The sequence below is a fragment of the Trypanosoma brucei genome, chromosome 10 (genome assembly GCF_000002445.2).
Source record: "Trypanosoma brucei brucei TREU927 chromosome 10, whole genome shotgun sequence".
In the NCBI taxonomy this organism is placed as follows: Eukaryota; Euglenozoa; class Kinetoplastea; order Trypanosomatida; family Trypanosomatidae; genus Trypanosoma; species Trypanosoma brucei.
Window position 1 is genome coordinate 1,624,252 of NC_007283.1, and position 26,074 is coordinate 1,650,325.

Genomic DNA, 26,074 nt, shown 5'->3' on the forward strand with positions numbered 1-26,074 from the left:
CGTCTGTTTTAAACAGTAGTAACCTACAGCGTTAAATTCCCCTAGGGAAGCAAGACGTCATGGCACCACAAGCTGCGGCCGAACGGATGCGCAACACGACATTTATGAGAACTTAAAGTCAGGCGGAAGTAATCCCTGTAAACAAAAGAGAACACTCGTTGACAAACGCAACAGAAAGGGGAAATTACAAGAAAAAACCACTAACCCAGTTACTGAAAGCGCCCCTTATATGTTTTTTTCCTTTTTTTAATGCAACTGCAGGTAGCTTCTCGCAACAGCAAAACGAATACCACATCTCCGCCCATATGCGCAGGTATACATCGACTCCGGTTCAAAACTCTTTGTCGTGCATGATGGCTCAATACCTTCAGCGGTTGCGTCAAATTGCTTCCACACCAACCAACGACATGTTGATAAACCCGGGTGTGACGCCAACAAACAATCAAGCCCCGGGTGGTAATGTACCCAGTGCCACCGCGTCTGCAAATAATGACGCCGCTTAAAAAACATGTTAATCCACAAACTTGCCACTGTAAAGGCAAAAGGCTCACAATCGCCGCCAGCCTAGAGTCACAACACGACCCGCCAACTCCCCAAACCGTCCAAAAAAAAAAAGATTCGACACAGCAGGGGCCAGTACTACGTAATCGCGTCCTGCATGACCCTTTCGAGCAACCCCTCGCCCCCGGCTCCGAGATTTTCTGGACAGACGCCCTCAGGCCAGAAACAAGAGGTGCGCACCCCATACCAATACACCGACGCCCCGTGCCACACCGTGTCACATCATACACTTGCGAAATGCATACTCAACATCATCGCGGGGGGATCTCCAGCGAAAGCTGCCGCTACGGGTGTTCCCTCGGTGAAGGGTCCCTCTGGCGTCCCCATCGCTCCAAGTGGTAAAAGCGGCCGAAAATAAATTGACTACAAAGGGGGCCCCGACGTGTAACTCGCGCGCCGCCCGAACAAACGCATTTTCGGGCAGCAGTTTATGGGGAAACCTTGTGTAAATAGTACCCCCTTGCTTAGAATCATAACCGCCGACATGCGGAAACAACTGTGGCCCACGGCGGCTGAACCACTGTGGCGCCTTGCAATGTAGCGGCCTCGACGAACACTAACACGGAGAAGTAGGGAAAAGAATTATGCAAAAAGCCCCACCCCCACGCTCACTATACACAGAGAAAAGCGGAAGCCCAAAACGCATGCGCCCGCACGCACAGCTCTGAGAACTGCGAATGAAGCCGCGCGAACGGCCAAACCTTATTTGACTTTCCCTGCTTCCGGACATTATCCTCTCCGATGCTGGGAGCGGGCCCCTTTCCTGGTCCGGTGCTTGTGCGCTCTTCCTGTCGCAGGCACTACTTGGACCATTCACCGGGACGGCGGGTAGCGGGCAAGCGTTGGGTAAGAAAACTCCTTGACGCAGTGCGAATGGTCCGCCAGACACTCTTTCCGGAGGAGACCATGAGCAGGCAACGCTAGCCACCAAGAGGACACTGCTGTGCTCGGGACCCTGTATTGCACAGCTTTTGGGTCAACGGCGTAGCGCTGGGACGCCGTTTTCCACTCGTCAGTCCCTGAGGGAAAAATACAACTGCATCGGGCCGTCGGCCAGGACAGATTCGGGTCAGGCACTTACAGTCCATCACCCTAAGCTAAATGAGAAGCTCGTACACATGCCTGCGCTGTGTTGCGGAAAATGTTTTTTGTAAATCCGTTGATTGATCGTTTTCACGCAGACAGCAGTCGAGAAACGTTAGGAGCACATCGCAACAGATGTCGAGCGGGACCCTTTTGGCTCCGGCAGTAAGATCGCGTATTTTATCCCCCTGTGCACGACCATTCCTTATCTTTTTGACTGTGCTGCTGAGGTACGGCCGACTCAGGTGCAAACGACTATTTATTTATTTTTTTTCGCCGGCGCCGGATGGAGGGGTCACAATGCCGTCCACAAAACGAGAACACCCAACGGCGGGCACCGCCAGACTGACCAGACTGTTACTGCGCGCGCCAGATAACTTTTGAAATCTCTCCGATATCCACCATGCCGAATTCAGTTGTACCGGGTTAAAGGACCCCTACCGCCTTTTTTTGCGGACAAAACTAGAGGGAGCAGCGGCAGTTGCTGCAACTCCGTTGCGTAGACTGGAATGCACCTCTCACGTGAAGGAGGTTTCAGCCAAGGTGTGTGTTTTGGCGAGCACAGGGGGAAATTGCGGCAGTCTCTTCCTTAACAGAACCCTCCGTGGCGCCCCGCTCTCCAGTCCGTAGTGGTGGGGAAGACTTCTTGATCCCGGACGCAGGGGCATGTGAAAGAATTTCTCTTTACGTACATTGTTGTCATTACATTTCCTTCACATGGAGAGACCATTTCCGGCACACACGTGTATCGAGTGACACCCTTCAAAGCAGCGTCGACTTACATGTTCTCAGATCACAAAACGCAGCTGCGACGTCTCGAGAGTGAAAGCGTCCAACAATAAATTAGAGGGCTTGAATGTAAGTACGGGTCAGGTGTGTGTGTGTGTGTGTGTGTGTGTGTGTGTGTGTGGAAACCGCCCTAGAGCCCCCAGTTCTAGGGATAGTTTGTTATGGAATCGTAGCCGTCATCACGGTTGATAGCATGTTATTCTCGGTGCATAGGTGACCGCACTTAGTATCGATGTGACTCAGTGAGCCGAGCGTGACTGCGTTGTGTTTTATCGTAAAACTAGTCCTCCTTTGGGCGTAGAAAAGTAAATTTGGCGTCAGCGTTGCAGTGGGCTTGGTACAGTATTACAATGCGCGTCTGAAAGCAGGGTGGTTTACACGAAAGTTGGGACTCACTCCCTACATTTTCTTTGGTTTCTGTCTTTTTTTTTGGGGGGGGGGGTGAACTGATCAACGTCTCGGGGATATTACACGATTCATAATGGGAACGTTTTCTTAGTCCCTGGTTGAAATTCACAAATCCGACAACACAGCAAACTACTTACCACCGCCCCTCCTACAAAAAAAAGACGTTTCAACCAGTGCTGAGGAGAAAAAAGATTTCTGTTTGGCTATGGCGGGCCGTCACCTTGTTTGTACCATTGACCCACTGGCTGTCTACTTCAAAAACATACACTGCGAAATGTCACCTCAGGAAGGTAGCACCAGTTGTCTCTTGGCCAATCCATTTCTTGCCCACCCGCCTTCGGAGGAGCGTTGCAATGGAAACCGGAGATATACTGATTAGTCTTTAGGGTTTGACTGAGTTCCAAAGCCATAGTTTAGAGTTAGGGTTAGGTGCGAGTTGGTGTACCAGTCCAAATTGCGAACATCATCTTATCTAGTGCAGCGCTTCATTACAGCTGCACCGCGTTTCCAGTAAACGTGCGTCGCTGCAACACATTGGGTGGCCAATGCCTCTCTACGGTATGGGCACGATGGCTCCCTCCTCTTGCATGTGATAGCGTGTGGGTCATCGTTCCTTTGGTCCTATTCCTCAAATGCGGAGCAACCCCTTGGTCACTTTCTTTGAACTGAACTTCAGACTCATCGACTTGTCGAGTCATCCAATCATAAAAACGCCAGAGCCTCTCCGTGGAACTCCGCGAGCGGTCAGACTCCTCCTGAGTCAGCGTTGGACCCTTCTTGTTGGCCGTCCGGTAGTTTGCGAACAGCCCCTCTCCACTTGCAATCGGAATCTTTTTTTGGCGTCGCTTGACTGGAGCAAAGGTTCTGTAGGTAGTGCTGCGTTCAGCTTCGTCTCTTGCCCCCATCCCTCAAGGTTGATTTTTTGTTTTACTCCAGTGAGAAACCAGAACCTGTAGTGGAATGCGAGCGTCACAGTGTGAGACTAAAAAATACCCTTACGTTATACGGAGCTCTCTCGAACACTACGCCAAGATCTGTTCGAGGCACCATGGGTAGTGTTCGAGAGTCTGGTATTATACACTTTACACAAACAGGGCATATAATTATGCGGAGATTTCCCTAGTGTTCGATACTATTCAAGATGTGAGAATGCATTTCCTATGGTGACTAAAAGTGTGTTATATCGGCTTAGTTCCCCTGCACATAATATACCATGAGGCGTTATGTACACAATATGGGAAGTGTGGCTACTGTATATGTTATTTGTTAACTCTTCCTTCGAATGAAACTACAGTCACAGCTCTCCTTCTCACATCATATGTATCTGCTTTACCTCACATTATTACTCTATACCATCGTGTTCTAATGGGAAAAATGATGTGGAATGACGGATTGGGTGAAAAAAGAAAAGATCAGAAAGGCATGACTATCTCTCTCTATGGTGTGTGGTATACGCTGTTGATGCTTTGAAAGTTCTGCGTCATCACGTGATATCGTATATCCACATGCTGTGTGCATGTATTCGTGTGATGCATGCTTGGAACAATGGAGAGTGTGACCATGTCAGTTTGTGTTCACCACCGTGCTCTTCATCTGTAGGAGTAGGTAAAACTAACAACAGATCATCAATATTTCAACGAAGGGAAGACAGGGTCGGTTTTAATCTGCGGCCACCGAGTGTCGGAGCAACGGTGGAGCCCCAACGTATCCGTAGTGTTCAACCCCCTCCGTTGCGGTCTCCGCGTCCCCGCTCCTCATTGTTCGGCCGCTTTTGAAGACGCCACGTTGAGACTGGAACCTGTGTCTTGCCGCTTTTGCTGGAAAGAGGAAGGAAGATCACTGTGGCCACTAACAGTGGAGGGTCGGGTGTCGTGAGATGTGTCTATCTTCCGTTGGGGTTTTCTTCTTGGGAAAGCGGTTTACCTTAGTGGGCGGCGGTAACCTGTTCTATTTGGAAGGATGTCGTGCAGGGGGTGAGTGAGTTTTCTTGACCAAGTTTACGAATTTGTTGTGCACCCCTGTTTTATCCCACTGCTTGAAGTGTTTCGGAATAGATGATAGGGAGGATGGTATGGCAAGAAACCTGCCGGGACCTTTACCGTTTCACCGCTGACTACATGTTCCCACAATTTTCTACCATATCCTTCGGGCGGCATTGCAGTGAGAGTGCCATGTGGGACAGGGGACAGATTGGAACTTGATCTTCCGGAGGTCTTCGGAGTTATAGAGTGATTGCTTCTCTTCTCCTTTCCTTTGGCGTGACTCTCATACGGAGGCTCTTGGTGAGCAGGATACAATTCGCCTGCTGACTTTTTGGTTTATTTTTTTCCATATTTCAGTGTTGCGGGGTCACTTTCGGCACCGTTGGGAATCGAGAAGTGACGTATAAAGGTGTTCGCTTCTGCAGCAAAAAGTGGTTCCGTTTGGTATTCGTTTGTGGAGACATTTTCCCTCCTTCCCATTTCGGACAACTTTTTGTCCCGGAAGAAGGGCTTTTGGTATTGTCCCGTCCGATGATCTTTGCCCCGATCGTTCCATCATGAATAATAGCTACAACTGTGTGTGTCTGTACGGCTGTGGATATTTCCGCAGTCCCCAATCGCTTCGGTCGCTTTTACTCTTTTATAGCACGGTTTAGAGTTGGTAAGCCGGCACCGTTCCATGGAAATAGCACTCATAGACATGATATCGGCGCCCCCTCAGAGCTTACGCGGGCATCGAAGAGTATGACTTGATTGTCGCTGTGCGATGCGGATTGGAGGGTCATGTTTCTAACGAGGCAGCACCTCGAGAGGGTCACGCTGCTGCCTGAACTAATGGCACGCGCATGGCCACATTTTACACGCTCCCATATGCCTTCAATGTTTCACATATTTTCCGCATACCGAAGGACGACGAAATCACTCCCTCTGCGTGAAGGGACATCTTTATCCCGCTCCAAAGGGTTGGAAGTTGGAGCCGTTAGTGCTTACCTCTGTTCCTGCAGAGTTGGATCGCGGAACTGTTCAGTTATCGCTATTTTTCCGTGGGGGAATTTAACGGGGGTAAGGGTGATTTTGAGGGATCCTGCAAGGTGGGTTCTTGCGTGGACAAATTCGCGCGAATCAACACTCGAGACACCCATCTCCGGTGACAGGTTTTAGAAGAAGTTTAAGGGTACAATAACAGAGCGTTCATGCATAGCTATGCCTATTTGCTTCATATCCCTGAGGAAGTGATGCGGCAACACATCCTCGTGGGGGAAGGGACCCAAGGAGTACGAAGGGTTTCGAGTGCCTTTTATTGTTATCGAGGCATATGTCCCACTCCACTACCAAAACATCCCCGCACAACGACGGGGGCCCTTCGGGTAGTAAGCCGATCTTGCTAACCTTCTCTTTTTTCAATACATACGCGCCCACTTCTCTTCTCTTCGTGATGGTGTACGTGGGGGCCACCGGAATGGCGCCTGTTATGGCCCTGGAGGTTGCAAAATAAGGAGGGAACACTTTGTATAAAGGGATGGGCAACCGGACTCGTTGTAGCAGAAAGTCGGAGGGGTCACACTCAGTTTTCGGCCCGCTGCAGGAACAACGCTTGAGGGGCGAGTCGCTAGGAAGCGTAGCGGTGAGAGCTTTCCCGTTTCTGGAGGGGTTTTGGAGAGCTGACACCGAGAATGCCGGTAGGTTCGCCTCGGCCGGGACATGACAACTGACACTATTGAATTGAGTACTTGGAGGGGTGACGGTGTGAAGGTGAGGTATCAACCGATGGAGGTCGCGCGTCCCAGCGTCCCAGGTGGCCGTCAACCTGGAACTGACAGGCCCTGTGCCTGGGCTTTTGCCGAGCTGCTCGTCTGACAGAAAGGGAAGCTGCGTCAATACTGAGGCCCTTGTCGCTGTGTTTGATGTTTTGTCGCAGATGCTGCTTTTTGTTTTATTTTTCCCCCATGGGGACTCCAAATTGAGTTAGAGCGGCGCCTGCTACAAAGAGATTTGGTCGTTTTTCGTGATAAAGTTAGGGCTCTGCTCGGTGCATTTTTTTAAAAAAAATTCTAGGAGGCAAGGGTCCTGGGCGCGGGGGCGGGGACACCACTACGTGGGCTGCAGCATGTGGACTCTGCCGGCCCCTTTTCTTTTCACCGAAACGCTAGCTGACCTATGCTCGCCGCGCACGTCCAAGGTGCCATGGAAGTACCCCCTCAGTTGTTTGCCCGGAAAGTGATGAGGGAGCAGCCGGCCATTACTAATCCGTGGGCTGCCGGTGGGACATCAGGAAGGTGATATTGCTGCCGGTTTTGTAAAGAGCAAGGTGAGACCGGCGCATCCCGACATCTCTTTGAGAGTGCCACAGCCCATCGCTAGAGAAGGCAGCGGTTTGCAGTACGCTGTTGGGGTGCGCGCCTGTCTGAGGACTTCCCTAATGTAAACATGTTGTGGCTGCCTCTTTGGGCATGAGCGTCTTAGGTGCGATTGTTTTTTCCTACGTTTCGCGGTCGTCACAGTGGTAGGTGGTAGACTGCATGTTTTTTTTTTTTTTTGGGGGGGGGGGGGTGATTATCTATGCCTCTCCTCGTTTTAGGTGCGAGCATCAGCAGCGCCGGCGGACGTGTTCTTGACTCCTAGTGGGCGCGTAAAAGACGGTTTGTTTCGAGTTGTTCGGTCCACGCGGCCTGGAGCTACGTTGGCGGAAGTGGGTGGGTTCCTCCTTGTCGTATGCTCGGACAGTCCTAGCGATAAGACCGCGGGAAGGGACTTCTGTCGCGTGTGGGTGATCTGGGTTTATCGCTGTTGCTCAATGGAGCTTTTTTTAAAGGCCTCCCAAGAGGGTCCTTTTACTCTGTACTGTTCAACGTTGGCGCCCACTCGCTTAGTATTCACAGTCTTCGTGAGAAGAGGTTGGTTGCGGATACTGTAGAATGGCATCCGGCTGAAGTGCTGTGGTCTTTCTGTTGCGATGTTAAAGATACTGGCCCTCGAATCAATGTTTACCGGTGGAAGCTGTACACCTGTGTTGTGTCTGACAATCTCTCTCTCTCTCTCTCTCTTTTTTTTGGGGGGGGGAACGTGGATGTAAGTTCGCAGTCGCTTTGTTTAAGAGTTTAGTAATATCTTCGCGTGTGTCCACGAGGTGGGCGACAACTAGATTGTTCTGAGCCGCTACTGCGTATGTGCTCCGTCACCGATTCCTGTTGTTGGATGTTCAGATAATGGTGCGGGGAAACTTTCCATGAATCACCTGGGATGCCTTGTGTAGAAGTGTCCTTTGTCTTTGTGGTTTGGTGGCACTGCCTCTCATTTCTTCAACCATCTTTTCATTTTTTAAATGGACTATTTTCTCTTCATTTTAATGGATATCATCACTCTTGGTATGTATGTGGAGCCATTTGCATCGTCATCGTTACTTTCCCCATGCATGAAGTAGGTATTTACATCAGTTCTTGTTCCTTTGCCGCTTCATTTTGATAACAAAGCCACACGCTATGAAAAGAGTTCTTTTACTCTTTGACGTTGACGGAACGCTAACCCCTCCTCGACTTTGCCAAACGGACGAAATGAGGGCTTTGATAAAGCGAGCGCGGGGTGCAGGGTTTTGTGTGGGTACAGTTGGAGGATCTGACTTTGCAAAGCAGGTTGAGCAACTCGGACGTGACGTCCTCACTCAGTTCGATTACGTATTTGCAGAAAATGGTCTACTGGCGTACCGGAATGGATTAGAGATTCATCGGCAAAGTTTGTTGAATGCACTTGGAAACGACCGCATTGTAAAATTTGTTAAGAAAACGCTGCGGCTTATTGCTGACCTTGATATTCCGGTCCAGAGGGGCACATTTGTCGAATATAGGAATGGTATGATAAACGTTTCGCCGATAGGACGCAACTGCTCCCAGGCTGAGAGAGATGAATTTGAAGTTTATGATAACGAACACAGAGTCCGTGCAAGCTTAATTGCGGAGCTGGAGAATAGCTTCCCCGATTTTGGGCTGAAATACTCTATTGGTGGACAGATAAGCTTTGATGTCTTTCCAGTAGGCTGGGACAAAACCTATTGTTTGCAGTTTGTTGAAGACGACTTCGAGGAGATCCACTTTTTTGGCGATAAGACCCAAGAAGGTGGAAATGACTACGAAATTTACACGGACAAGCGGACTATTGGGCACAAAGTTACTTCCTACAAAGATACCATTGCAGAGGTGGAAAAAATAATTGCCATGAAGTAAGCTACCAGGCTTTCTTCACAGTTTTTTCGAAGACAACGTACAAACACCCTTACTTACCGTTGGTTTCTGATGGGATGGAACTCAATTGCTTTGGCACCGTTTTCTTTTAGCATCCAGGAAGAACCATGGCACATTGAGTGTACCGAAGTTTGTGGATGCGGTTTACCTTTTTTGATTTTATATTTCCTAGTTCATGGAGACACATCCCTTCTTTTTGGTGGTGGACTGTGCTGTTCATATTCAATCAAGTGTCTTTCCAAACCATATGTAGCGGGATGCTTTAAAATATTCACTAGAGTAACTATTCTCTTTCGCCCTTATCGACCGAAGAAATTGAGGCAGCGATAATGGATCACCCTCCCGCAGGACCGTTTGGAGGAGGGGAGTGCCGCTGCACTGGTATACGTTTTTGCCAGCACTGCATAGATTCAGATCGTGCACAGTCTATAGTCAGGCGGCACGTTTCACTCGCAAACGCATCTGATGTCGTTCTACGGCAATATACTGACCAGCGAATGTCCTCATGCTCCTTCGCTTGCGTGGGACCTAGTCTGCTTTCTATGTGCTGCGCATGTAGGACCGTTTTTGAAACGGCTGGTGGAGTACTAAAGTGCTGCGGAGATCACAAAGGTTTTATCGCGCGAACTGATATCGAACTATCCGGATTAACGATCCAACCAGGGTTTGTTTCTCCTAATGAAGAAGAGTACCTGGTGGCATTCTTTGATAATCCAGCCCCCTTTGCTGCCTGGAAAGTTTCACAAAGCGGAAGGAGGAAACAGGAGTACGGGCCTAAGGCCAATTTTAAGAAACGGAAGTTGAAGGTGGGTGATTTCCGAGCCTTGCCGCATCAGATGAAAACGACTCTGGACAGGGTCCGGTCCTTTGTTGCAGAACAAACGATGAGGGAATATTGTATTGTGGAAGTATCAGTTTTGGAATATACGGCTGAGTGTAGTTGTTTGGATCCTCACATCGACGACACGTGGCTATGGGGTGACCGCATTGGTGGTCTTAACTTGTTGGATGACGTTACTTTAACATTTGTGAGCGCTGATGAGGTCGCAGTGACCGTGTTTGTCCCACGTGGTGCTTTTTTTCTGCTAACCGGTGTAAGCCGCTACGAATGGATGCATGGCATACGGCGTGAGGATGTTAAAAACCGTCGTGTGTCTGTCACATTCCGGGAGTTTGCCGACAATTTGGTCGTTGATCAAGAAATACTTAAAACTATCGTAATGTCCGCTACGACATTCATTTAGTGGCGTTCTGAGTCAGCAACTCGTGTTTCTCCCCCTTAAAGGTTTTTTTGCATGCAATTGCACTTACAGCGCAGTGACGTGGTAGTTGTTTTGTTTTGCGTGACGGTGTTGGAGTATCCGATCAACTATTTCCCCCCTGATAAATTTTATGCCCTTTATATATTGTTTCTACTGATATTTTCCGTACTCTAGGTTGACGACCGGAAGGGATTTTACATCCGTGAGGATAGTAGTAAGATATTGTTTCCGCTATGCTGCCTATACTAAAGGCCGGGGAAGACGAGGGGGGTCCCCGGATCCCCCCTCCTCTATGGTGTGAGGCGAAGCGTGAGGCGTTAATCGATGGCAAAGGAAAAGTTAATCTTGAGGTAATGCTTGTTCATTTTCTTCGGCAAGGACGTTTGAGCAAGCACGATGCACTCAACATAATTCAAAATGCATCAAGTGTACTTCGTACGGAACCCAACGTCCTGAGGATTGCTGATCCTTCGGTTGTAGTCGTCGGCGACGTTCGGGGACAGTTCTACGATTTAGCAAAAATTATATTTATAGGTAATATGTTCAGTAGGGCAAAAACGTATTTGTTTCTAGGTAATTATATTGACTCATGTTTTTTTAGCACCGAGTGTATACTCCTTTTGCTTGCGGCGAAACTAACCCACCCGAGTTGTGTATTTTTGCTTCGTGGAAACCATGAATGCCGTTTTATGTCGAATATTTTCGATTTTCGGGGAGAGTGTCTGAAGAAATATAATGACGATGTTTACGAAGCCATTATGACAGCGTTTGATTGTCTTCCACTGGCAGCTGTTGTAAACAATCAGTATTTTTGTGTACATGGAGGTCTTTCACCTGACGTTACGAGTGTTGACAATATTCGCTTAATTTATCGATTTCGGGAACCCCCGTCGAAAGGGGCTATGTGTGATTTATTATGGTCTGATCCGTTTTGGGATGTAGAGAATCCGTCGTCAGTTTGCGAAGGTTCTAGAGATGATTATTACACCCCTGGAAATGGCCCATCGTACGGTACGGCGCCATGCTTTCTTGACAACGAGCAGAGAGGTTGCAGTTATTTGTTTAACTATCATAGTGTAAAGCACTTTTTGTTGACGAATGGTCTTCTTTGCGTCGTACGTAGCCATGAGGTTCAAGATGATGGTTATAAGTTGTATAGGTTCAACAGTGTTTCCAATTTTCCGTGCATGATGTCCGTTTTTTCTGCCCCTAATTACTGTGATAACTTGCACAACAAGGGTGCAGTCCTCATTCTTGAGGGGAAACAAATAGGTATAAAGCAGTTTTGTTGCTCGCCTCATCCTTATGTTCTCCCAAAGCATCTTAACGCATTTGAATGGTCATTCTCTTACCTGTTGGATAGTGTTCGCGACATATTTGCTTCCATCATTTCGTGTGAGGGAGCATGATGAGACTCAAGTTTCCTGTTTGTAGAACTTACATTGTCGACCCCCTTTCCGTTCTATGCCTACGAGTGCCAGCAGCGAGAGGGTATATATACGCACATATAAGCTTCTTTCTTTTATCTCGCATTTTTGATTTTAACACCGCTCCGTTGTATTTAGGTGTGGGTTAGTATTTAGTTTAAAATTCTTTCAAGTCCTCTCAACTCAGCCAGGGTCGTAAAGAGCAAGACACAGAGGGGAAAGCTGCCCTATAATCGCCTGTGGCGCATTTTCATGAGTCCTCATTAGGTGTTCCTGCGCCAGCGGCCAAAACATTGCATCATTCCGTCGCCGTATGGAACCAACAATTGTGAAAAAAAAAAAGGATTTAATCGGGGGATCCCCTTGGAGCAGATCACTGTTATGAGGTTTATTATGAGTGTTGCGAACAGGGAAACAGCTGGTGATGTTTATAGACGTTCTGCTTTGGTATTGAGTATATGATTGCTGTACCAACTGCCATGAGGCAGTCATTAATACTTTTTTTGACTTTTAATTCGTTCTTTGATCAAAAGTGTACGTGTATGGAATCATCTTGAATATTTGGAGAATTAATCATACGTCCGGAAGATTTGAATATAGTAACTTCTTCTACCAGAGACCGAAATACCGGGATGTGTGATTTTATGCGGTTGCCGCTGGGAGCACGCTTCTATGCGTGCCTTTTACGAGGGCGCCTACGTTGTTGCAAGTGTGATCTGTGCGGCATTTACTCGTACAGCGGAGAGCGGGGATATCGCTTCTGGGGTATGCGGGAACGGGACATTGAATGCCTTCTTTTCATCGTTAACACTCAACTTATTGAACATCTGTAGATGTCAAAGGGTGCCGATGCCGACTGATCATCGAGATAGCGACGGAGTTACCGTTGTTCCCTGGAGTGATGTCCGATTTTACCAAATATGAGAGGAGGAGGTCTGTGTTTTCTCTTTTGACCGGACCGGTTATGAAATGAGTGATTTACCACTGCATTCAGCATGTGCAATGACAGCAGTAAGGTTTGTAACTCCGCTTAAATCACCACGAGTATGTGAGTGCTCGTGTGATATGTTGTACTGCGCAAGAAAGAAACACGTGGACCCAATTCCTGCCGTATCGACCCTCGGCAAAAACGTTTCGAGCACCTCTTCGTTAAATATACGCTTGTGGATGGGCTTGAACGAGAGCGTTCGGCATCAAGATATATGTTTCCTGTGTAGGTAAAGACAATAGATTCGAAGTTGACGTTTCCAGAAGTGTGCAACACGCTGTGGGAAGATTCCACTGGAAGCTGCATAATTTTGTTATGTACAGATGCCGTAGGTTCATTCGGTTGCTTCTAGAACCTCGTTGGAGGATTAGATAGGCATACAGGGAGTACGCCGTTGCTTGCTCGAGGTTATAGTGCACCTCCTGTTGACACGAACGGACATACGCACGTGTGTGAACACGAAGTGCCCTTCAAACCTTAAGGATTCGATGTTTCAGTCTACTTTATCATGCTGAGGGGTTAAACTGACCTATGCGTTTTTGCACTTGGGTGTGGTTTTAGAATTCTTTGAGAGGCGGGATATTAGCATGCAGTGCCTCTGTGCTCTATATCTTCCATGCACATCCGGTCTGGTGAATGACCCTATCTCTTTACTACGCGGTGTCATGCGGCTTATACTGACAGTTGTTAACTCTGGTGCATCCTGCTGGCGTGTTAATGGCCCTCGTTGAGCGGTGAGATGTGGAGCTCCCCTCCTTTTCAAGTGGTTCTGTAAATGGTGGCTAATCGTAACTCATTCTACAGATTTGCAGCTATGTTTTTTCCGCAGGCGCGCTGTGCAGAGATGTGTGATGCTTACAGGTGGATACCACATACTGCTCCGTTGCTGTGCGGGTTATGCTTGGGATGCAGACATGGAAGGGTTGGGGAATACTGACTTCCACGATGTGGGTGGCGTTAACGCTGACGAAGAAAAATATTGTTTTTGTAGATTGATTGTCAAACGAGCTGCGCGGGTGGCGTGGTGGGGGAAGGGCGTTGTTTTATTCTCTGTGTCGCTCAAGCGCTAGATCATGCACTTGAAGGAGTGTCCACCAGCGTCATCGGTGGGGTGGCTGCGCCCTTCGTTGACCATCTACATGTTTGGGTCGAAATCACTGGCGTTGTCGTCTGCTGTATTCGTGTTGGATTGCTTTACGATGGGGCGGAAGCAACGACTCCTCTCAGCAGTGGTAAATGTTCCTCTGACGTTGCGTCTGATGCTGTATTTCTCAGCTTCATACAAGGGGGAGGAACCGAGATTACCACCATCTACATGTGTTCTTGGGTCTTCACAGGGCAACAATTTTCTTCTTTTACCCGGCGCCTTTGCGGAGAGTGGCTGCACCACGTTCTTCCCAGGTCGAGAGGGCTTAATGAGTGAATTACAGGATGAATTGTGGCTACAGTTGCCGTCGAGGCTACTGATTTTAGCTAGATTAGATTTAGCGAACTTTTTATTTGCAGTTGTAGGTCGTTTGCCGAATAGTGGGATCAACCTCTTTCAGCAAAGGCCCCCTTCATCACTGGCAGTTTTACCCAAACGTTGCATGGGCATGACTCTTGTTGCCCTTACAACGTTGTAACTCCTCGCGGAAATGTCTCGATTGTGTCTCTTTCGTATGGACACTTCATTTGGAGGAGGTTTTATCCCTTTTTTCTGATAAATTGATTTGTTGCAGCAACCTCGTCGTCCCCCAACATGAGTTGCACGGATCAATATTAAAGTGGAAAGAAGGGGTGCTACGACGCAGTGCTTTTGGTCGATGTCGGTAAGGTATCGCTTTGCTTCGCACTACAGGTTTTTTGTTTGGGGGTATTGCGCGGACGGTGTGTTTGTGTGTGTGTGAAAAGACTATGGGGGTAGCGAAGAAGGCCCGGTAAAGGGTCAGATCGTGATGGAGCCGTGACAAACAGTAGGAGTGGTGGTAACATCGAGAGGTGTCGCAACTCGGGCTTCGGTGCGCACAATATATGGGAAACGTTGCCCTCAAGGACCCCGCTGCCAGCTACTCGGTATTGGGGCGAAGGGACAAACTTGAAGTCATGGAGTTTGCTGAATTCCCTTCCAGTGAGAGCCTGCGGGTTGATCAGTTTAGACCAGTTTTAGGATACCCAAAATCTGGAACTTCAATATCCCACTGTTTTGTCTCCGCACAGCCTTAAGGTTGTGAAACGTCACGAACAGGGAGTGCCGTAGGACCACGTGGGTACCCGCTTTAATAACCGCAGGGGCTAGCCGTGTTTTACTATTCCCCTCCCCGATAAAAGAGGCAGTAGCACTGTTCCTTCTTGTTTTCATATTTGTTTTCGTTTTGTAAAAAAAAATTCCTTGGATGCTCTTCTTTTTCCTCCTAACCTTTTATCAATTATTCCAATGGAAAAAAAAAGCAGCAACAGGACTCACCGGCCACTATGGTGGATAAACTAACCCCACCATTCGTTCCTCCGTTTCAGCACACGAAAATGCCTGCAGTGCCGTGCCGGGCAAGCAAAGGGCATCATCAGGTTCAGCTGCAGCACTCCGTGATAACGTTTGGTTCACCAAATGTGGAGGATGGTTCAAGATTCTTCAGGCAGGTAGTCGAAGGCGTGCGCACAGGTTCAGAGCGAGTGCTACCAAAGGATGAAAGTAGACGATGCCTCAGTGGTGAGAGCGATGGCGCGACTAGTCGAAGGTTACAGCAGCTGAATACTGACCTTCAGCAGGCGCTACAGAAGCTACGGCAGAGGGACCGGGAAGAAACTAAGCTACGACGAAGGTTGTCTGTAGTTCAACTCAAGCTAGAGGAAGCGGCTGAGCGTCACAGTGCTACGATAGAACACGTCCTCGGGCTGATGGACGTGTACGGATCACGTATGGAGGAACAGAGGATGGAGCTTCAGCGATTGCGCGCAAAGGTAAATAACTGTGATAAAACCTCCGAAGGGCTTAGAAACGAGGGGGTAATCAGTGCTCCAGTTGGAGTCCGTGGGTTGAAGGCTAGTGCTGTGCAGGCAGAGAATGAAAGCCTGAAGAATCGCGTTAAGTCACTCACTGATGAGAGGGAGGAGTTGAGGAAAATGACACAAAGGCTACAGGATGAAAAGGAGGAGAACCTACAAACTTTTTCCAACATACGGAACAAGTTAACGGCCGATATCATGGATAAACAAGAACAAATACATCAAGCTAACAAAAAATTGAAAGAGTTATCGGATGAAGCTGCGGCTAGGGATATCTTGGTTCAACAAGTGCGACTTTTCGTGCAAATGGTTTGCCAGCCTGATTTCCACGTGGTTAAGGACACCTCTCTCCAACCAGTCGACCGGAGCAGGACCGAACCAACAGGTTTTGTTTTAGTTCCCCTGACGCTGATGCTGCAGGGTTACTCTCTACTTTCAAACGAAGACCGCGATGACCTTGTAGAACTGTACCGGCAACGGCTCACTTGAAAAGTAACACCCACGCCGGCTGATACCTCGTACTAAAACCACGTGGAGTAGTGTGTGAAACAGTATTTTTTCTCCCCGTTCTTTCTCATCAGCACGCTAATATAACTTCTTTACCTCGCTACGCAACGGGTGCGTACGCCGAGAGGGTCAGAAACGCATGTTAGCCACTTATTTTTAAAAAAAGAAAAAGAGAGCAAACACTTCTCGGTCCTGTGGGGAAGAAGTGTCCCTATTTTTCACCACATTTTAGTGTTGGTTACTTAAAACATTTGCTCGGGGTATCTGCGCATACATTGGGCAAACTGTGTATCAGCCGTTTGGTGATGTATGTGGTGGCATAAACATGGTGGTACACGAACTCCCCACCCCCATCCCCGCGGTAGAAGAAGTCTACCATGTGTCACTAGCGTTCATGTGCAATTTTTGTTTTTGTGATGGCAACAACAGAGAGGACCATTGGCAGTAACAGTTTTCTCTCTTTTTTTTGTTATTTTGTGCACACAAATGGACATTGTCTTTTTTCGTGTATTCCATAATGGTTTTAGCAGATCGTACGTGTACGTTTTGGCCTGCCTCTGTGTTTCTTTCCCGTACTATTGCTCTCCGTTCTGTCCCCTCTCCGGCGTATTGTCGTTCAGGTTTAGGTCACCAAAGGTGACGTAGCTTGCTGTGGCCATCAATACGGAAGGAAAAGAAGGGAAAAGGACGTTTATAACTCGGAAAACAGGGCCCCGGTAGCGTAGTCTAGTGACCAGTGTGAGCACCTCTAAGCAAAAAAGAAGTTAAGGGAGAGAAAGATAGGACAAAGTACGAGCGTGTGGAAGAAAGGGGAGGTAATCGACGCAACACCTTGGTTAAATGTCTGTCGCACCAAAACGTACGGCCGAGTTGCTGTGGCTAGAGCAGCAGCGGGCGAGGCAGTATGAACAGCATCGGAAACGTGTGGAGCAACAGAAACCATGTGTCGACAACAAGACTCCCCGAAATCTAAGCTTGAGCAACAAGCGCGCCCTCATGGAACAAGAACGACGAAAATGCATTGACGAGGAAAACAGACGGTTAGTTGTGAATATGTCCGCTATTATGGAACGTGGAGGCGGCATCGACAACAAGGAACCTTGGCGTCGTACCAACGGCCCCCGCGACGCAGAAATTCGTCGGAGAAGAGAACAGCAAAAGCTTGCGGAGGAGAACTTAAAATTACTTCACCGTTTAGAGAACGTCAAGCCTGTGTATCGCCTTGAAAAGTGGGAAATGGAGCGAGATGAAAACGAGATACTCGTCGACCGAATCAGCCGCTACCCGTATATACCAATGAATAGAAGGAAGGGCGTGGGTGAGTAGTAGATAATGTTCTGCAGCCCCACTCTGCGTGCTGGCTGTTACTTCTTTGCAAGTACTTAGTCGCCCACTTTTACCCCTCTCCCTTGGGCTGCGGCATCCTTTTTTTTTTTTTTAGCAGGCTACCGCTCCACTTATGTATGTATTCTGTGAAGTTTACTAGAGACCCTGCATATTTTATCCGTGTGGCGTCTCAAGTCGTGGCCCACCCGCCATATATGTGAGCACACACGCATATATAAATATATATATGAATCTGATTGTTTGTGAAATAGATGTGTCAACTACTGGGGAAAGAGCAACGACACAAACGGAGGAAACGCCACTCACTTAGCCGACGTTGTCTTTCTCGTGCCTTTTTTTTACGGTCTAACATATGGCAGCTCACAAACTCGTTAATATATGAATTTTTTGCACACGTATCAAATCTTCTTTACTCCTTTTCTTTACGGGGTGCAGCTTCCAATTCACACAGAACAAATAAATAAGCATCCATACACAGTTGCAAGGGCTAAGTGTCCGATCGATGGTTGTGAATTCTGATGGGGTGCTTAAGGACAACTACACAGATGATCAAACATCGGAAGAAGACCCTAACGGTGATAACATAAGGACAAACAGGTCAAGCGATGATGGCCCAAGGAGGGGCATAATGAGATTTACTGAGCCGCTGTTTAGTCGGGTGATACCACACGGTGGAACCCTTTCCAACACTTTCACTTTTGCCTCGGCTACCCTCGGTGGAAGCATAGTCGCCCTGCCATGGGCTTTCCACGCGGTGGGAATAGTGATGGGTACCGTCTACCTGTTTTTGATGACATTAGTGACTGCATACACCGTCACCATTATTGGATTTGTCATGAAGAAGTCGCGATTCAGTGGCTTCGAGCAGATGTCCCTAGTTGTGCTGGGCCGGGGTGCTGCCTACTTGATGTCCGTTGTTATGGGCGCCAGTTGTCTTGGTGCTGCTGTCGCTTATGTCATCGCCGTGCGCACTTTGCTTGAACCGCTACTGCAGCAGTCTCCGTTGACGTCAAATTTTTTTGGAACGACCGCGGGTGTCCGCCTAACAACATTTTTTGTTTGGCTGTTGGGGATGCTTCCGCTTGTTCTGCCAAAACAGATCAATTCCCTGCGCTACTTCTCGGCGATTGGAGTAGTTTGTGTGGTTTACTTTTCAGTCGCCATAATTGCACACGCCACTATGGCTGGAGTACCGAAGCGTGGTGACGTTTCAATGTTTCAGGGTGGAAACATCGCAGTTGAGGGATTTGGTATTTTTATCTTTGCGTATCTATGTCATTGTGTTGCATTCCAAACATACTATGAAATGAGGATTCCCAGTGTGAGAAAATTATTTATTTCAACTACCATCGCCATGATATTTTGCTCTGTACTGTACTGGTTTGCAGGCGTGTTCGCCTATTTGGAGTTCGGCCCGGAGGTTAAAGACTCAGTGTTGTACATGTATGATCCCATCAGTGATCCCATGATGTTCGTTGCGTACGTGGGGCTCGTTGCCAAATTATGTGTTTCCTACGCGATGAATATGCTTCCTTTGCGAAACACAGTGTATTTCCTCCTTCAGTGGGAGATTCAGCAGCTACCATATTGGAAGCACACAGCTGTAGTGACGGTAATGTCCATATTGGTACTTATTTGTGGCATTTTCTTTCCCAAGATCAGCACTGTGTTTGGTTTCGTAGGCTCTGTTTGTGGCGGCCTCATTGGCTTTATTTACCCCGCTCTTTTCTACATGTATTCAGGAAACTGGTCATTGGCGACTGTTGGATGGTTTCACTACATCATGACCTACTGCGTCTTAATGCTTGGTGTCGCCAGCGTGGTGTTCGGCACGGCGGCGACGATTTATGCGATTATCAATTAGTCACACTTTGTGTGAGGTTTCATGTGCGTACGTAATGCCTGGTTTTCTTGGCACCGCAGTTTGTTTGTACACACAAACTTTTGGAGCGTCTGCCCTTTGTTTTTTCGCCGCGGGGCGAGGGGGGAGTTAATAGGAGGGATACGGCGAAAGGCGCGTGTTCGCTGTCGTTTTTCTTGATGTTTCTTCCACAGCTGCTCCTGTTCCCCATTTTTCCACACATAGAAATAGATGCGTCTTCACTAACCAAATGCGTCCAGGGGGTTCGCCCCATATTTGTTTTATTCCTCTCTCTTTTAACGAACATTAATTGTGAATCGTGGTCCCATAGCGGTGAATAAATAACGGATATACCCACTTTGGCCACTGATAAAAGCGACCGTGATAACCTTGCTTGACAGTGAAGGGAGTATGAGTCATATTGCGCTACTGAAAGAATCACAAGATAAGTGCGGCAGGATGCAAAGTGCCATAACGCTCGAGAGGAGGGGAGAGGGAGTGCGGGGTCAATTGTACCAATAAAGTAAGTCGATTCCTATGCTTCCCTGTGCAGCGAATGTGGAAAACGCAGAAGAATTTAACTTTTTTCCTTTTTTTTTTTACTGAAGCCGCGTGACACAATCAACCATTGCTCCATCAAATACGTGGGGAAAACAACAACAACAACCAGACTTACTCTTCGCCCCACCCCCTACTACCACAAAAAGTTAACAGGTAACATTAAAAGTGAAAACGCAGACTAATAACAATAAGATCCGAACATGTTCCGCTGTGTCGTCCGTTTTGGTGCCAAAGACATCCGTTTTGGCACGGAAGCACGTCAATCTATGCTGAAGGGCGTACAACGCGCTGTGGAGGCTGTTGCAACGACCCTTGGGCCTAAGGGACGTAACGTGATTATCGAGCAATCGTACGGTGCTCCGAAGATCACGAAGGATGGTGTAACCGTTGCGAAGTCGATCGAGTTCAAGGACCCGTTTGAGAACATGGGTGCGCAGCTCGTGCGGCAGGTGTGCAATAAGACAAATGACCTCGCGGGTGATGGAACGACGACATCGGCTGTCCTCGTTGCAAGCATCTTTAGCGAGGGTATCAAATCGATTGCAACCGGGACGAATCCCATTGACATGAAGCGTGGTATGGACCGCGCCGTGGAGGTGATCCTGAAGAACATCGAATCTCAGAGCCGAACGGTAACAAATACGGAGAACGTTGTGCAGGTTGCGACGATTTCCGCGAACGGTGATGTTGAACTCGGCAAGCTGATTGGGGAGGCGATGGAGAAGGTGGGGAAGGATGGCGTGATCACAACACAAGATGGGAAGACATTGACGACTGAGCTGGAAGTTGTGGAAGGCATGAGTGTGGACCGCGGTTACATCAGCCCGTACTTCGTAACTGACGCGAAGACTCAGAAGGCCGAGCTTGAAGATGCGTTCGTGCTTGTGTCTGCAAAGAAGTTGAACAACATTCATACGATCTTACCGGTGTTGAATCACGTGGTGCGCAGTGGGCGACCATTGCTGATCATTGCGGATGATGTGGAGAGTGAGGCCCTGACGACGATGATTTTCAATAAACTTCAAGGAAAGCTAAAGATTGCGTGCGTGAAGGCTCCAGGTTTCGGGGACAACAAGGCTGCGATGCTGCAAGACATCGCCATTTTCAGTGGTGCCTGCGTTGTTGGTGAGGAAGGCAGTGGTGTGGAACTTGACGCTGAGAAATTCGACGCCAGCATCTTGGGGAGTGTGAAGAAGGCAACAATCACGAAGGACGATACAGTACTGTTGAACGGTGGTGGCGACGTTGCGATGATGAAAGAACGCGTGGACCTGCTGCGCGGGCTCATTGAGCGCGAGACGAGTGACTATAACCGCGAGAAGCTTCAAGAACGTCTTGCAAAACTGAGTGGTGGCGTTGCCGTAATCCGCGTTGGTGGTGCTTCTGAGGTGGAGGTGAACGAGAAGAAGGACCGCATCACAGATGCCCTGTGCTCGACCCGCGCTGCGGTGCAGGAAGGCATTGTCCCTGGTGGTGGCGCTGCGTTGCTGCGTGCGAGCAAAGCATTGGACGGATTACTACAGGATCAGTCACTCACCGCTGATCAACGGACTGGCGTGCAGATCATCCGTAACGCGGTGCGGTTGCCCGCCCACCGCATTGTTGCCAATGCTGGAAGGGAAGGTGCTGTTGTTGTTGAGAAGGTGCTCGAGAACACTGATGCCGCTGTTGGTTACGATGCGCAGCTTGATCGCTACGTGAACATGTTTGAAGCCGGAATAATCGACCCCGCGCGTGTGGTTCGTGTTGCGCTTACTGACGCTGCGTCTGTTGCCAGCCTCATGATGACGGCAGAGGCCGCGGTTGTGGATTTACCGAAGGATGATGCACCTGCTGCAGGTGGTATGGGAGGCATGGGTGGTATGGGAGGTATGGACGGCATGTATTGATGCTGAGGCAACCTGAGAGCGTTGAGCAGGTGTTGTCCTGGTCATAATGTTCCGCACAGAATTGAACGTCATCATTATTTATTTATTTATTTATTATTATTCAGCTCGTGTTTTAAATTAATTATTATCATTATTATTGTCGCTTCAGTAGGGTTCTAATTCCAGGTTATTCGAGTTGTCGAGTCTGTGGTTCGCGGGGGGGGAGACTCTTGGAGGGAGGTACTGTGTTTGAGATTTTGTTGTAGATATGGATGATAGCGTCAACTTGTCTTTTGTCTTTGGCCTTCCAATCATTATGTATATATTTTTCTGTTTTTTTTTTGCCTCTTCTGTCTAGGTGTTTTATTTTGTCTTTTTTTGATTCATCGATAGGTAATGGACGGTGGCTTCCCTTGGACCAAACACGTGGAATGGAACCGTTTTCGAAACTTAGGTGAAGGTGTTGGTGGGTTTAAAGGCTTTAGGTGTTGTGGGGGCGGTCAAATGCGTGGTCTATGTGGCACGGAGCTCAGTGTGTGTTGTGACTGTTGTTTAGCTGTTAACGAGAGCGTACATAATCGCCTTGCGGTTGGCTTGAAAAGGGCAACACCTGAGCCGTTGTGGCAGCCCACCCGTTTAACTTCACCGTACTGCATTTTGTGTGCGAATGGCCTTCGGGATGATTTCTACACTTCGTGTATGTCCTGGGGTAGGGAAAGTGTTGCCCTCTCTTTGGGTGAAAAAGTCCTTTTGTTTAAATCGTCTTCCCCACGTGAGAGTGCGGTTTCTCTGAATTTGAGCGGGGAAGCCTGCGGTTATTCAGAGTCAATATCATCAGTAGCTGTTTCCCAGTTTTCGGATTCTCATTGCTTTCTTGGCGGCGTAAATGGGGCTGTTGGGTTGTATGAGTCACATGGGGGTGGAGAATTATCACTATCGAGCTCCTTTGAGATGCCGCCCCCTCTCTTTGGGGGTGATTTGGCTTCCGAGGCTGCTTTTAGTGGTGCAACCACCAGTATACGCTGCCTATCGACAACTAATGTTCATCCGTGGGTGGTAGCTGCCGGGACGGCGGCGCATGGACTTTTTGTACTTGATAGCCGTTTTACAACCCCTGCTGCACGGATGTGTGGCTCCGACCTGTGGAACTCAGTTGATTGTAGACATTCTCAGAGACCACTGTATCCTTCTGAGGCGATTTCGCTGCTTTCGTCTTTGAATGGCATTTGCGGTGTGTCGTGGAACTCGTCTGGTTCCCTGGTTGCGACAGGGGAAAGTGGCGGCTTGGTGAACATATGGTCCCTTTCTAACACTCGTTCTCCTGTGCAGCGGATTAGATTGCCCAGCGCTCATACGACGGTGAAGGCCGTTGCGTTTCACCCGACCAACCCATACGAGCTAGTTCTTGGTGGGGCTGCAGATGATGGCTGTGTCCGCGTTTATGATGTCTCATCTGCGACGCCGCATTACAAGTGGGGCGTATCTACGGGATGCCAAGTGACACAGGCATTGTATTCTCCTGACGGTTCATTCATTGTTTCTGCACACGGCGCACGGCTCAAGGCCAGTGTAGCCATTGACGCGGCCAGTGCTCAGTCGCACGCGACAAGAGCCGGTGTATCGCGTACTGATAGCGGTGGAGGGGGTTGGGGAGCAGGTGATGAGTTGCAGTGGTTGACAGAGAAGTTTGAGCGGGCTATGAAATGTAGCGAGAATGCGGCAGAGTCCTCGATCGACACGTGTTTAGGGTTCAACAGGGCGTCGAGTTCTGGACTGAACGAGGCTAAGCCCTTATTGTCGGAGGCGCCACCTTTCTCTCTTGTGATGTGGAGGAAAGGTACGCAGCACCAGGGAACGACCCCAATGAGTTTCACCCACGGGAGTGGTATCCATCATCAGTGTGCCGCAGGTTCACCTTCACGCCGGTGTGAACCACTTCCACTTGTTTCTATGTACACGATGATGGGCCATCGATCGCGACCGCTGCAACTTGCAGTCCCTTTCTCACAAACTGCAGACCAGGGCTGTATTGCCTCAATCGCTGGCGGTGCTGATTGTACAATTCGGTTCTGGAAGTGTTTTTATTCTAGAAGCGAAATGGTAAACTGGGGGCAGCGTGTGTGCGCCTCGTTAAGGACTGCGATCACAGAAGAGGATGTTGAAGAAATGACGGCCATGCCTCTGCGCTAAGAGGGGCGCGCACATATCGAAACGTGTGCGTGCTTATAGATATAGAGATAATTTGGTGAGTCGCCCCAGTGGCGGTTCCGTCCCTCTCCTCCTTCATAACGTTATATGTTGTTTGTTTGACACGCTTGAAGTCCCTCGCGTTTTTTCACACCCTAATAGCGAAGTAAGCCATTCACCCGCGGGACTCCCCGATCCCTCATTTTTTTGATTGGTTACCTCGTTGCATAGACACATGGCAAGAACATTATTTTCTTGAGCAAACATGTGGCCGGCGTTGTTTTATTTATATTTTTTCCCCTTAGAATGAAAGAGAGCGATGACAGTAAGGATGATGTTTTAAAGACCATGTGGGTCCTTTTCACTTTGTATCAAGTCTCACAACGGCTGTAGAGATAGCGGCCGAATTTCGGGCGAAGATTTTTCAAAAAAGTAATTAGTTAGAACGCGTGCCGCAAATGGTGGTGCAACTCCTCCTATTTCTTTTTTTTAAAAAAACATCGATTATTGTTTCAGCTACGAGCGTGTGGTAAACTAGTTGGTGGTGCACCCCGCATCAATTCATCTTTGGAACGTCTGCATGGAGGTTGGTTGGTTGTGGCCACCTAGAAGAACTCTTCTTTACACACCCTTTTTTTTATTCGTAGAATATCTTAGACACGAGGGTTTGTAGCGTATTTGTCCCCACCAGTGAGGAATGGAGTATCGGTGGCTGAATAGGGTTCTCACTGTGGAATTATGCATGTCCATCATAGCCTTTCATCTCGTGCATTTCACCGGAATCGACTGGAATGCTTACATGCAGGAGGTGAAGGGCTTTCTGGATGGGGAGCTCGACTACATGAAGTTGAAGGGTGACACCGGCCCTTTGGTGTACCCCGGCGGTTTCGTATGGTCCCATTCCGCACTTTATTTCATGACGAAAGGTGGTGTTGATGTCGAGATGGCACAGTGGCTGTACTTGGGGATCTATGTGATGGTGCTGGTGTTAGTTGCACATTTGTACTACAACTCGGGGCTTCGTGGGAGGTTGTTCATTCGTCTCCTCCTTTCCAAGCGAATCCGGTCACTCTTCATGTTCCGGCTCTTCAACGATTGTTGGGCCATGTTTCTGGTCTACTTGTCGGTTATCTGTTTCGCCAGGGGGCGGCGATGGACTGTTGGATGTTTGTTGTACAGTATGGCCGTGTCAGTAAAAATGAACATTTTTCTCTTTGCTCCTGGTCTTCTACTGATTCTGTGCAAATCACTTCCTTTTACCGGGGTGGTCAGATGTCTCGCAGTGTGTGCATTGTGGCAAGTAGTTGCGGGGCTGCCCTTTCTTCTCCACAATCCACGGTCATATATTGTACGGTCGTTTGACCTTGGTCGTGTATTCACGTATCGATGGACTGTCAATTTCAAGCGCATCTCGGAAGAGATATTTTTTTCGTCCAAGTTTAGCAGGAGTTTGTTGGTGATGCTAGCTGTCAGCTGGTTGTTAGTGTGTTTCCGGCGTTGGTCCAAGCGTGCTTACCGGCGTGGCCGGTGTGAGAAGCGAGAGGGGACTGTGGTACTTGTGGGTGCGTCAGATGAAGAGGTCTTTCACAATGTCACCTTAACCCTGATGGAGTCTAATATGATCGGCGTTATCTTCGCTCGTTCATTACACTATCAGTTTTTTCTGTGGTTTTTCTACTTCGTACCGTTTGTCCTCTCTGCCACACGACTACCGCTGGTGGTGAAAGTGGTTGCCTTTTTAGCAATCCAATACGGATTCGAGGTGTACCCGAGCACAACCGCGTCATCCAGTGTTCTTCTGAGTGGCTTTTTGTGTGTGTGGCTGGGCATGCTCCTTTTTCCCTCTGAATATAGCGAGACTACTGGAAAAGAGACGACGATAACCCTTACAGCTGTGAAAAGGGGAAAGTAGGCAACCGGAACAAGTGATCTTGGAAACAGTGGCACATGGGCGGAACGACATCACCGTGCGCAACGCAAATCGTCGTTGGTGGACCGTTATCGTTCGCTGTTTCATCTTTGA

At 48.5% G+C, this 26,074-nt stretch overlaps 12 protein-coding genes across 12 annotated transcripts, besides 4 other annotated features; 11 read left to right on the top strand and 1 right to left on the bottom strand.

The window, feature by feature from the left end:
• Positions 1-209: 209 nt before the first annotated feature.
• On the bottom strand, positions 210-746 carry Tb10.70.0410 (hypothetical protein; the record flags this gene model as incomplete). The annotated part of the gene is made up of 1 exon (XM_817791.1): positions 210-746. The coding sequence occupies one exon, from the start codon at positions 744-746 to the stop codon at positions 210-212; it is 537 nt and encodes a 178-aa protein (XP_822884.1).
• Positions 747-2,517: 1,771 nt separating this feature from the next.
• Positions 2,518-2,554: a microsatellite.
• Positions 2,555-5,606: 3,052 nt separating this feature from the next.
• On the top strand, positions 5,607-5,984 carry Tb10.70.0380 (hypothetical protein; the record flags this gene model as incomplete). Its single annotated transcript, XM_817792.1, has 1 exon — positions 5,607-5,984. One exon carries the CDS (start codon positions 5,607-5,609, stop codon positions 5,982-5,984), a length of 378 nt encoding a protein of 125 aa, XP_822885.1.
• Positions 5,985-7,846: 1,862 nt separating this feature from the next.
• Positions 7,847-7,867: a microsatellite.
• A 435-nt stretch (positions 7,868-8,302) lies between these two features.
• On the top strand, positions 8,303-9,040 carry Tb10.70.0370 (phosphomannomutase, putative; the record flags this gene model as incomplete). Its single annotated transcript, XM_817793.1, has 1 exon — positions 8,303-9,040. The coding sequence occupies one exon, from the start codon at positions 8,303-8,305 to the stop codon at positions 9,038-9,040; it is 738 nt and encodes a 245-aa protein (XP_822886.1).
• Positions 9,041-9,387: 347 nt separating this feature from the next.
• Positions 9,388-10,302, top strand: Tb10.70.0360 (hypothetical protein, conserved; the record flags this gene model as incomplete). The annotated part of the gene is made up of 1 exon (XM_817794.1): positions 9,388-10,302. The coding sequence occupies one exon, from the start codon at positions 9,388-9,390 to the stop codon at positions 10,300-10,302; it is 915 nt and encodes a 304-aa protein (XP_822887.1).
• A 251-nt stretch (positions 10,303-10,553) lies between these two features.
• Tb10.70.0350 (serine/threonine protein phosphatase 2b catalytic subunit A2, putative) lies at positions 10,554-11,729 on the top strand (the record flags this gene model as incomplete). The annotated part of the gene is made up of 1 exon (XM_817795.1): positions 10,554-11,729. The coding sequence occupies one exon, from the start codon at positions 10,554-10,556 to the stop codon at positions 11,727-11,729; it is 1,176 nt and encodes a 391-aa protein (XP_822888.1).
• Positions 11,730-13,808: 2,079 nt separating this feature from the next.
• On the top strand, positions 13,809-14,360 carry Tb10.70.0330 (hypothetical protein; the record flags this gene model as incomplete). The annotated part of the gene is made up of 1 exon (XM_817796.1): positions 13,809-14,360. One exon carries the CDS (start codon positions 13,809-13,811, stop codon positions 14,358-14,360), a length of 552 nt encoding a protein of 183 aa, XP_822889.1.
• Positions 14,361-15,189: 829 nt separating this feature from the next.
• Tb10.70.0320 (hypothetical protein, conserved) lies at positions 15,190-16,209 on the top strand (the record flags this gene model as incomplete). The annotated part of the gene is made up of 1 exon (XM_817797.1): positions 15,190-16,209. One exon carries the CDS (start codon positions 15,190-15,192, stop codon positions 16,207-16,209), a length of 1,020 nt encoding a protein of 339 aa, XP_822890.1.
• An 858-nt stretch (positions 16,210-17,067) lies between these two features.
• Tb10.70.0310 (hypothetical protein, conserved) lies at positions 17,068-17,553 on the top strand (the record flags this gene model as incomplete). Its single annotated transcript, XM_817798.1, has 1 exon — positions 17,068-17,553. The coding sequence occupies one exon, from the start codon at positions 17,068-17,070 to the stop codon at positions 17,551-17,553; it is 486 nt and encodes a 161-aa protein (XP_822891.1).
• A 523-nt stretch (positions 17,554-18,076) lies between these two features.
• On the top strand, positions 18,077-19,438 carry Tb10.70.0300 (amino acid transporter, putative; the record flags this gene model as incomplete). Its single annotated transcript, XM_817799.1, has 1 exon — positions 18,077-19,438. The coding sequence occupies one exon, from the start codon at positions 18,077-18,079 to the stop codon at positions 19,436-19,438; it is 1,362 nt and encodes a 453-aa protein (XP_822892.1).
• A 758-nt stretch (positions 19,439-20,196) lies between these two features.
• Tb10.70.0280 (chaperonin Hsp60) lies at positions 20,197-21,885 on the top strand (the record flags this gene model as incomplete). Its single annotated transcript, XM_817800.1, has 1 exon — positions 20,197-21,885. One exon carries the CDS (start codon positions 20,197-20,199, stop codon positions 21,883-21,885), a length of 1,689 nt encoding a protein of 562 aa, XP_822893.1.
• Positions 21,886-21,959: 74 nt separating this feature from the next.
• Positions 21,960-21,980: a microsatellite.
• Positions 21,981-21,995: 15 nt separating this feature from the next.
• Positions 21,996-22,023: a sequence feature (AT_rich).
• A 237-nt stretch (positions 22,024-22,260) lies between these two features.
• On the top strand, positions 22,261-24,054 carry Tb10.70.0270 (hypothetical protein, conserved; the record flags this gene model as incomplete). Its single annotated transcript, XM_817801.1, has 1 exon — positions 22,261-24,054. The coding sequence occupies one exon, from the start codon at positions 22,261-22,263 to the stop codon at positions 24,052-24,054; it is 1,794 nt and encodes a 597-aa protein (XP_822894.1).
• Positions 24,055-24,748: 694 nt separating this feature from the next.
• On the top strand, positions 24,749-25,963 carry Tb10.70.0260 (alpha-1,3-mannosyltransferase, putative; the record flags this gene model as incomplete). The annotated part of the gene is made up of 1 exon (XM_817802.1): positions 24,749-25,963. One exon carries the CDS (start codon positions 24,749-24,751, stop codon positions 25,961-25,963), a length of 1,215 nt encoding a protein of 404 aa, XP_822895.1.
• Between the last annotated feature and the right edge of the window lie 111 nt (positions 25,964-26,074).